The 9,598-nt window shown below is 42.1% G+C and overlaps 1 protein-coding gene across 2 annotated transcripts in view; it reads left to right on the top strand.

Moving 5' to 3' along the window:
• The first annotated feature begins 913 nt into the window (after positions 1 to 913).
• Positions 914 to 9,598, top strand: part of LRP12 (LDL receptor related protein 12) — a 91,498-nt gene continuing 82,813 nt past the window's right edge. The window contains 1 exon segment of one of the 2 annotated variants that reach the window (NM_001261683.1): positions 914 to 1,061. In NM_001261683.1, the coding sequence (NP_001248612.1) occupies positions 983 to 1,061 (79 nt within the window). In that variant the 5' untranslated portion in view covers positions 914 to 982. 2 annotated transcript variants of the gene reach the window in all.

Here is a 9,598-nt window from a genome sequence, read left to right as displayed (position 1 = left end):
GCGAACCCTCCTCTCAATATATCTACCTCGAAAGTCGGCTCCAACACTGCTGAGCATCCTGGCCCAGCTGCCCCCGACCCAGCGTGAGATGTTAAACCTCTTGGGGCTTCCAAGCCAGACTGGAGGGGCTCTGCACAAGCCTTGCTCGACTCATTCCGGGCACCTTGAGCGTGGGAGTCCACACTGCCCCCTGACCGACCAGCTGCCGCGTTGGCCGCACTAATTTGCGCCCGCCCGCACTCCAAGCTCGGCGCCGACCGCAAGTGCAGACGTGGGGGTACGGGATAGAGGAAGGAACTCATAAGTTCTCAGCTTCAGACCATCCACGCCTCCGCCAACATGGAAGCACCTTCAGCCTCCCAACTTGTACCCACCCCACCCGCTGGGCCAGAGCCCAGGCCTCGGACAGCGACCGAGCTCCTCCACCCACCCCGCGCTCCAGCCCCTGGGCATCCAGCGGTCGGCGTTCGCACGCTCTCTCATCGATTGGCGCTGCCTTGCTCCTTGGGCTCCAGTCGCGGGGAAATCGGCCCCAGACTTGGAAAGTCCAGCGGAGCGCGGGGCGGGAACCGAGGCAGGCGGGCCAGGGGATTGCCGATCGCACGGATGGGCGCGCGCTCCGTCTGGCGAGTGGCGGCGCCGGCTAGCCCGAGCGGCGCGAGGCCAGAGTCCCGCGTCCGCCACCCCCTCGCCTCGCGCCGCCGCGCGAGCTCCTTGCCCTTGCCCCCAGGAGGTTCGCCCCGCGTGGGGCTCTCGCACCGTCCGGGGTGGGAGCAGGCGAGCCGGAGGGAGGAGAAAGGAGGGAGCGCGCGCGGGCAGCGGCGGCCCCTCCCCTCCTCCTCCCCCTCCCGCCGCCGCGGAGAGCGCAGGGAGCAGCCGGGGGCTCGGCGGCGGCGGCGGCGGCGGCGGCGGCGTCTACCCCCAGCTCCTCCTTCCTCCCTCCTCCTCCATCTCCTCCTCTCTCTCTCCATCTGCCGTGGTTATGGCCCGTCGCTGGAGCACAAAAGAGTCTCCGCGGTGGAGGTCTGCGTTGCTCTTGCTCTTCTTCGCTGGGGTGTACGGTAAGTGTCCGCGTCCCCGCGCCCCGCTGACCGAACAAAGCTGAGGCGACCCGGGCCCTCGAGGCCTCCAGGACTGGGGTTCCCCTGGAGACTCCGGCGGAGAGCCGGGCTGCCGGCGGGACAAAGACCGGCGAGGGGGTGGATGTGGCGGAACGGGTGTCCCCACACGGAGATGCTTTCCTCCACTCGCCCACCTTCAGACTCTCGGGTGGTGGAGAGGGGCTGGGGGTCCCGGCCGGGAGGGCCCCGGCGGAGCGAGCGGGTGGCGGGAGGACTTCCCGACCTGCGCTGGAGGGCCCCCGCGGCCAGCTGCTCGAGGACCCATAGCCCGGCACAATCCACACACAAAGATGTATGACTGTGAGAAAGCAGAGGAGGTCGCCCCCGCCGCTGCCGGGACGGTCCGCCCCCCCCCCGCCCCCACCCGGGGTTAGGAAGTTCTCTCACCGGTGAGATTCCCACCGCACCAGTCCTTTCCCTACCCGAGTCCCTGAGAAGGCTCCCTGCTGACTTCTCCCCACCCCTCCACCTCGCGGGCAAGGGCTCTGCCGAATCCGGGCGTGCAGGATCCTGTTGGTTTCCCGGGAGCAGCACGCGGGAGAAGGCCAGAAAATAGTTTCCAGCCCCACCTCAGTCTCTCGCTCTTAGGGTGTCCTGGCTCCCAGTTCAATTGTAATTTCATCCATCATCGTCCGCCGCTCTGGTCACTGTTACTTTATTCCAGTCGATGGATCGGGTTAAGAGAAGGCTGAAGACTGTGTGAGGACAGCTTTGTATTGCGTTGGGGTCTGAGCAAGAGCTGAATGGAATTAATTGCAAAGAACATTTATCTCTTAAGATAAATGAGTTCCACTTCTGACTTCACCGTTCTTAGTTCATCAGTTAAACACATTGAATAGGTATTTCAGAGAGCTCAGTTTTAACCTTTCCTTTTTGGAGTGTTGCTTTGATTTCCTCAGAAAAAGATTAGAAGTTATCATTACTTTGGTAAATTTTACTTATAAAAAGTCTAAGTCATTTGCCACAAACACTGATTTGACTAGTATAATGGTGGTGGTAGTGAGGTTTAGTCAACAGCCAATTTGTCAGCAAGTATTATCTTTTGAACGCATTTATCTACGGAATTGAATGTGATGGTGGCAAGTGACTAAATGAAGAATTAATGAACGTAACTGGGCATTTACCGACAGCCAAGAAATAGTAGTCTTTTTGGTACAATTCAGGGTGTGTTCCTCCCGTACCTGATTAATAGTATTTTTGTTTGTTTTGGTGAGGAGAGTGGTTTGGTCCATTTTTTATGTAGAGGTAATTGCCAAAGGTGTGCTTGTGTGGGACCAAAAACCCAGTGCACGACTTTTGATAGTTAGCTGCTTCAAGTGGCTGTGATCCCTGCTTGCCTGATGACTTGTGGGTTTGGGTCCACACCAGAGATCAATAAGCTATTATGTTGTTTCTTCTGGCCTGAAGGTGGATATAGTTCTGCTCTAGGTTTGGTATAATGGCCCAGGAGAGAGAAGAAATTGAGAGGTATCTTTAATTTGGGGTGATTAGGATTGTCCAGCTTTGTCCTTTGCTATAATAAGAATTGAATTTCTGTGATGTCTGATCAGAATAGATAAATAAATGGGCTCTTCTTTCATTAAAACTTGTGTCATCAGTGTTTGAACTACAAGTCTTTTGCCTCGAGGGATAAGAGGCTGTGAACCCCTTAATTTGTTTTGGTGCATTCTTTAGTACTTGTACACAAAGTGACTTTCTGGTGGGTGCTTATCAAAGCTTTATCTTTTTGGAATTTGTGTTCAGTGAGGAATTGTTAGTAAGCAAAGACTAAAACTCCTTTTTCCAACAGTGTGGGCCCAGATTATAAAACCAGCAGGTGATTATGCCAAAGGTGGTTGTCTCAAGCCACAGCAAGTTTCAAAGTGTAAAAAAAAAAAAAGGAGGTAGTGAACCAGGCAGAACATTAAACTGTATCAGCAGAGATTAAAGGGAACCCTTCACCCTGGAACTGAGAAATCCTCTTTATAGCTGCATGTTTTTTGTCCTCTTCTGTCTCTAACCATGTGTGGGTTTATAATAGTGAAAAAGGGCTATAACAATAGTATGGGGGGATGTGGTTCTGTAACAATAGCGGGAATTGGGTAACTTAGAATATATAGTAGTTGTAATGGGTAGTGGATGCATCCTGAGAAATAGCTATCGTCTTGAACCTCTTAGAACAGATACTAGCTGTAATTTGTGAAACTGTCCCCTATACAGTAAAAAGTGTGTGTGTGTTTTAAATAGCTTCAAAAACAGTTAGGTCTATTAATGAAACTGAATATTCAGAATCGCTGTTAGCAAAGAAAAGCAGGTTGATTGGCCAATATTTGGGGAATTCCAATATTAATTCTTCACAGAGTGACTCTTGAAAATGAAATGACTCTAAGGTGTGCTTCAGATTTTTGAAACATTTCACATACATAAAAACTTTTTTTTTTGTTTATTTTGGTACTACTCTCCAGATGACGATTTTTATGGGCTCTGATATGTGACTGTTATACTTCCAAATTAACTTGTCTGAATGCCAGTCTTACCTGAAACTCTAAATTGTAATCTAGAATATAAAGTTTTCCAGAAGTAGTTGTTCAAGGACCTGTAATTATCTTTCAGGGGCTACTGTATCTTAACTGCATTCAATGTGCCTAAGAGTTAGGAGGAGAGAGTAAAGGTTGACCTCTGCCACCTTTGGAAGTTTGAAGGGATAAAAATGTCAGTAGTGACAACCACAAGCTTTGCAACGCATTGTCCTAGGCTTACTGTAAGAGGAAAAAGTACTTTGTCATTTTTCACATAGGGATGTCTGGCTTTTACAAATCTATGGGAGTTTCCAAAACCTCTGTCTCCTAGTCAGTAGAAGCTGTTAGTCTTGCTCACCTCCTAAACCACAAGTTGGTAATTCTGACAGTTCCATTGCTTTATCCTTTCCACTTCTGTTTGTCTCCCAGATTAGTGTTTCCTAACTTTTACTCAAACCTACCCTTAAAATACACATTGCTTAGGGTACTGTGTACATAGAGAAAAAAGTTAATGAAACCATACTCTTACTACCTGTGCACTCAGATGTTTTCTGTTTATTCTTCCTCTTTCTCACCCTTCCCTTCTTCATTTGCTGGTCTGGACTCATTAAATTAATTTTGGATCCACTAATAAATTGCAGTCCTTAGCTTGAAAAACACTACCCAAAATGAAGCCTTAAAATGTAGTTTAGAGGCCAGGCGTGGTGGCTCAGGCCTGTAATCCCAGCACTTTGGGAGGCGGAGGCAGGTAGGTCTCCTGAAGTCAGGAGTTTGAGACCAGCCTGGCTAACATGGCGAAACCGTCTCTATTAAAAATATAAAAATTAGCCAGGTGTGCTGGCGCACGCCTGTAATCCCAGCTACTCGGGAGGCTGAGGCAGGAGAACCTCTTGAACCCGAGAGGCGGAGGTTGCATGATTGTACTCCAGCCTGGGTGACGAGTGAAACTCTGTCTCAAAAAAAAAAAAAAATTAATTTAGAGTGTTTGTTGTTTGTATATCATTTTACAGTAACCTTGAAGAGTTGCAGATGGTTATTTTTTGGTTACTTGATGCCAGAGCATTTGATAGCTGTAGAACTGTTCCTAGCATATACTGATTGACTTGTGATAAAATTCATTTTTAAACTGGTTTTCAGCTTATTACAGTAAAGAGTCTTTACTGTTCTCAGTAGTATTCTAGATGTTGTGGTAGCCTAAAATAATCCTTTTACTCTTGCATATATGTAATGGATGAATCTTTTCCCATGAATTTTATGGAATGTTCAGTAGCACTTAATAACTGGTTTAAGGGTAGACAAGAAATTCCAGTTTTAGAAAGGTTATAGAAGTAACTGAAACATGAGGGAAAAATCTAAACCAGATACCAATTACTTCTTACAAAGTCAAGTTTGATTACATAAAATATGTTGAATAAAATTGAATTAATTGCTTAACATAAACCCTTCCTTGAGTTCAGAATCTAAATTATATCCATATCCTTGGGAGAATATGAAGGTAGGCAGCACATTCCACAAAATTCTAGGTGGTTATCAGGCAGAAAGTATTAAACAAGCACTGTTAGCTGTATTCCAGATACAGTATGGAGGAGATTTGAATGATGTATAGTAAATGATTTATAAGGTTCCTAGAAAGTAAAATTTCTTTTGAAGAACATAAAAGGGATTTTAGCCTGAAAAGTGAGCAGCAGTTAAAGAAAACGTTAAGATTTACTTTTGTAGTTAGAAAATTTAAAGCTTATTAAATTATTAAAGGAGCAAGAGGAGCTTTTTGTGTGTCTGATATGAGATGTTGTCTTTTTTTTTTTTTTTTCTCTACACTTTACCAGTGATACCACAATTTAAGGGGTGAAAGTTCAGTAGAAATATACGTGAAATATACGTGAGAATTATATAGATTTAAGTAAATATAGAATATTTTTATTTTAAGTATTAATCCTGTTCTTGCTGCATGTCTTTATAAAAAGAGGAAGGTTGTTCTAAATATAGGAATTGGAAGTTGATGATCTCTAATTTCTAATTTACCTTTCTTTTCTGTGTTTCTTCTTTTCTCCTTATCACTCCCCCCTTTTGGAGAGAGTTAAGTGATAGTTGCACATTATTTAATTCCCATTTTCTAAAATTTAGGATTAGATCCTGCAAATACAAATTACCAATGTATCTATTCAAATACATGTCATCAGAGTCTCTTCTTTTTAAGTATATATAAATATATTACTTCAATACTGTATCAGCTTGGGGGATTCTCACTGTCTAAGTTATAGAAGGGAAGGAAGGAAACTAACATTTATTAAATTAAGTTCGATAGCATTTATTTACTTACAAGTACTTAATACTTATATTGAAAGATTCGTGATTAGTCTTTATTTATTGCCAATTAATCTTTAGTAGGTCTTATTTGGCAATCCTATCAGATACATATTCTTTTTTTTATTTTATGAAAGAGAACATTGAAACACAGAGATATTGTGACTTAACTGAAGTCAAACCACTATGAAGTAGTAGAGTCAGGATTGTAGCCTAACCCTGGCTATTGCTTCACTCAGTTCATTTAGCAAATATTTATTGAGCCCTTGCTTATGTCTAGCACTGTGTTAGATAAAACCTGATGCACATAGTTTCTGCCCTCATGGAGCTTATAGTCTAATGAATAAGTTGTAATAAGTGCTCTCACAGAAACAAACACGGGGCAGAGATAGTGAGTAACAGGCACAGAGTAATTAGGGGAAGACTTTTTGATGAAGGGACATTTATGAGACCTAAAGGATAGCTATAGCTAACTGTGTTATGGTTGGGTAAGAGAGCTTTGCATATGAGAACAATGCACGAAAGGCCCGGGATCAGGAAAGAGCTGATTAGTTGCAGATAAATTAATAAAATCACTGTAACTGGAGCATAATGGTTATAAGGGAGAGCGACAGGGTGAGATTAGAGTAACACTTAGAAACTCTGGGCTTTAGAATCCATGGTAAAGAGTCTAGGTTTTATTTTAAGTTTAACTATTCAAAGGATTTAAGTGACATCACGTGATTTATGTTTTGAAACAGTCACTTTTGCTACTATGTGGAGTATTGTTGTGAAGTGGGAAACAGTAGAGATGGGATGATCAGTTAGAATTTGACTGTAATCCAAGTGAGAGATAACAGGAGCATGGACCAAGGTAGTAGTAGTAGAGATAAAGGCGTGTAGATTGCCCTTTTGATAGAGAAAAGGGGATTTTTCCCCTCTTGCCATAAGAAGGAAAGAAGAAAATATTGGTGCAAGTGTGTTTAGGTCTGTAGGTTTTGGGGTGGGAAAGTGGACATTACATCTGATTGTTCTTATTTTCTCAAAGTAATATGAGATCATCAGTGAAGAGGAGGAATGAGAATTTGAGGGTGATTTTTGTTCCCTCAATTCAGTAGAACAGTTTGGACCCTTAGCAAGTTAGATTTCTGTTACTTAATCTAGAATAGAGAAAGCTATGAACACTATGCATTAAGATACATTGCGAATAGTTGTACAACAGATGACAGGAAGAGATGGACTTAAATTACAAGGGGAGGAACCTTAAGAAGGTTACTGTGGAGAATTCAGTTCTGAGGGCAGTCATTTTGTCAGTGAAATAAGTATAGAACATAACTTTTTACAGTGTTTTAAGTGTATTGCAGGCAAGAAGCAAAGGGTGGGGCAAAAGATGGATTTCCAATACCTTTTTGCTTAAGTTAAATGCTTTCTGCTAAGCTATCAATAAAGATTGCTTTAGAAATCAGATTGTCTTTGGTAGAGTCAAGAATATATTAAAAGATGGGTGAATTTCAGAGCAGATTTGGAAAAATTGAGCTTTTATCTCTTTTTTTTTTTGATCATGTAGCTTTACAGAAGATATAACTTTAGTAGGTACCAAAACTTCAAAGTAAATAAAAGTGACAGAACAGTTTTCTAATTTTCCTCTTACATAGTTAATAACTCATTTACTTGCTGGTATCAGTTTGGTGAAGGTGTGAAATTGTTTTATGCTCATGTGTTGTCATTGAACGAGACTAACTTGATACCTACGTTTAGTTCACTTACATTTCACTTTTTAGAGAAATTAAAAATGGTGCTAATCTTTTAATATTAGGATTAAGTGGAGCACAATAGGATGTTTAGTAGTTGGAATTTACCTTTTCAAATATAAGGAGTAAACCTTTCATAATGTGACTTAATTTCATTAATAGTTAAGGCATCTTTATACATATATTGGAGAAAACATAAGAATAATCTTTGTATCTGATATATATTGAAGTAGAATTGTTTCTTGAAATTATTATTGCCTGTAAAAGTTTTACCAAGAGAATACAGAACACCTATACAAAAAATGCCATGACTAGTTCTCAAAATTACTGTGTGAGGTAGGTATTATTAGAAGAAACAGAAGCTTTGAAAATAGTAGTTTTGCCTAAGGTTCATGTCTCTCTACTGCTGTGCTCTTTGTGTAGAGGCCCATTATTTTTTTTTGTCTACATTATTGTAACAGCCCCCAACTAGTCTTGGCTCTAGTCTTGTCCTGATTGAATCATATCACACCTAGCAGTAGCCAGAGCGACTTATCTAAAGTACAGATCTGGTAATATAACTTTCTTGCTTAAAACCCAACAGCAGTTCCCTGTTCTTAAAATATAAATTTAACTCACTAGAGCTTTCATGATCTGGCTAGTTTCTTTTTTTTCACTTTTAAGTTCAGGAATACATGTGCAGGTTTGTTATGTAAGTAAACTTGTGTCATGGGAGTTTGTTGTACACAATTATTACGTGGGGGTTTGTTGTACTCAATTATTAAACAATTTGTTGTACAGATTATTTCATCACCTAGTGATATGCTACATCATATCTAGTGATATCTGTATAGCATTTCACACCTAGTACACAGTAGTTATTTTTTCTGATCCTCTCCTTCGTCCTACCCTCCACCTTCTGATAGGGCCTAGTATGTGTTGTTCCCCTCCTTCTATGTGTCCATGTGTTCTTTCTCATCATTTAGCTCCCACTTATAAGTGACAACATGCAGTATTTGGTTTTCTGTTCCTGCATTTGTTTGCTAAGGATAATGGCCTCCAGCTCCATCTATGTTCCTGTAAAGGACATTATCTTGTTCTTTTTTATGGCTGCATAGTATTCTATGGGATATATGTGCCACATTTTCTTTATCTAGTCTGTGATTGATGGGCATTTAAGTTAATTCCATGTCTTTGCTATTATGAATCAGTGCTACAATGAACATAACACGTGCATGTGTCTTTATAATACAACAATTTATATTCCTTTGGGTATATTTCCAGTAATGGGATTGCTGGGTCAATGGTGTTTCTGTTTCTAGGTCTTTGAGGAGTCGCCACATTGTCTTCCACAATGGTTGAACTAATTTAGACTTCTGCCAACAGCATACAAGCATTGCTTTTTCACCACAACCTCGCAAGCATCTGTTTGGAATTTTTAATAATTAGCCATTCTGAGTGGTGTGAGATGGTATCTCATTGTGGTTTTGATTTGCATTTCTCTGATGATTGGTGATGTTGAGCTATTTTTCATATGATTGTTGGCTGTATGTATGTCTTTTTTTTTGAAAAGTGTTCATGTCCTTTACCCAGTTTTTAATGTTTTTTTCTTGTAAATTTGTTTTAAGTTCTTTATAGATGCTGAATGTTAGATTAGTTTGTGTTTTTTTGTTTGTTTGTTTTGTTTTGTTTTGTTTTGTTTTTTTGAGACGGAGTCTTGCTCTGTCACCCAGGCTGGAGTGCAGTGGTACAATCTCGGCTCACTGCAAGCTCCACCTCCTGGGTTCATGCCTTTCTCCTGCCTCAGCCTCCCGAGTAGCTAGGACTACAGGCACCCACCACAACGCCCGGCTAATTTTTTTTTTTTGTATGTTTAGTAGAGACAGGGTTTCACTGTGTTAGCCATGATGGTCTCGATCTCCTGACCTCGTGATCTGCCCGCCTCGGCCTCCCAAAGTGCTGAGAT

The sequence above is a fragment of the Macaca mulatta genome, chromosome 8, assembly GCF_049350105.2.
Source record: "Macaca mulatta isolate MMU2019108-1 chromosome 8, T2T-MMU8v2.0, whole genome shotgun sequence".
Lineage (NCBI taxonomy): Eukaryota > Metazoa > Chordata > Mammalia > Primates > Cercopithecidae > Macaca > Macaca mulatta.
The sequence above is the reverse complement of the archived record's forward strand: the minus strand, read 5'-3'. Positions and strand labels throughout refer to the sequence as shown.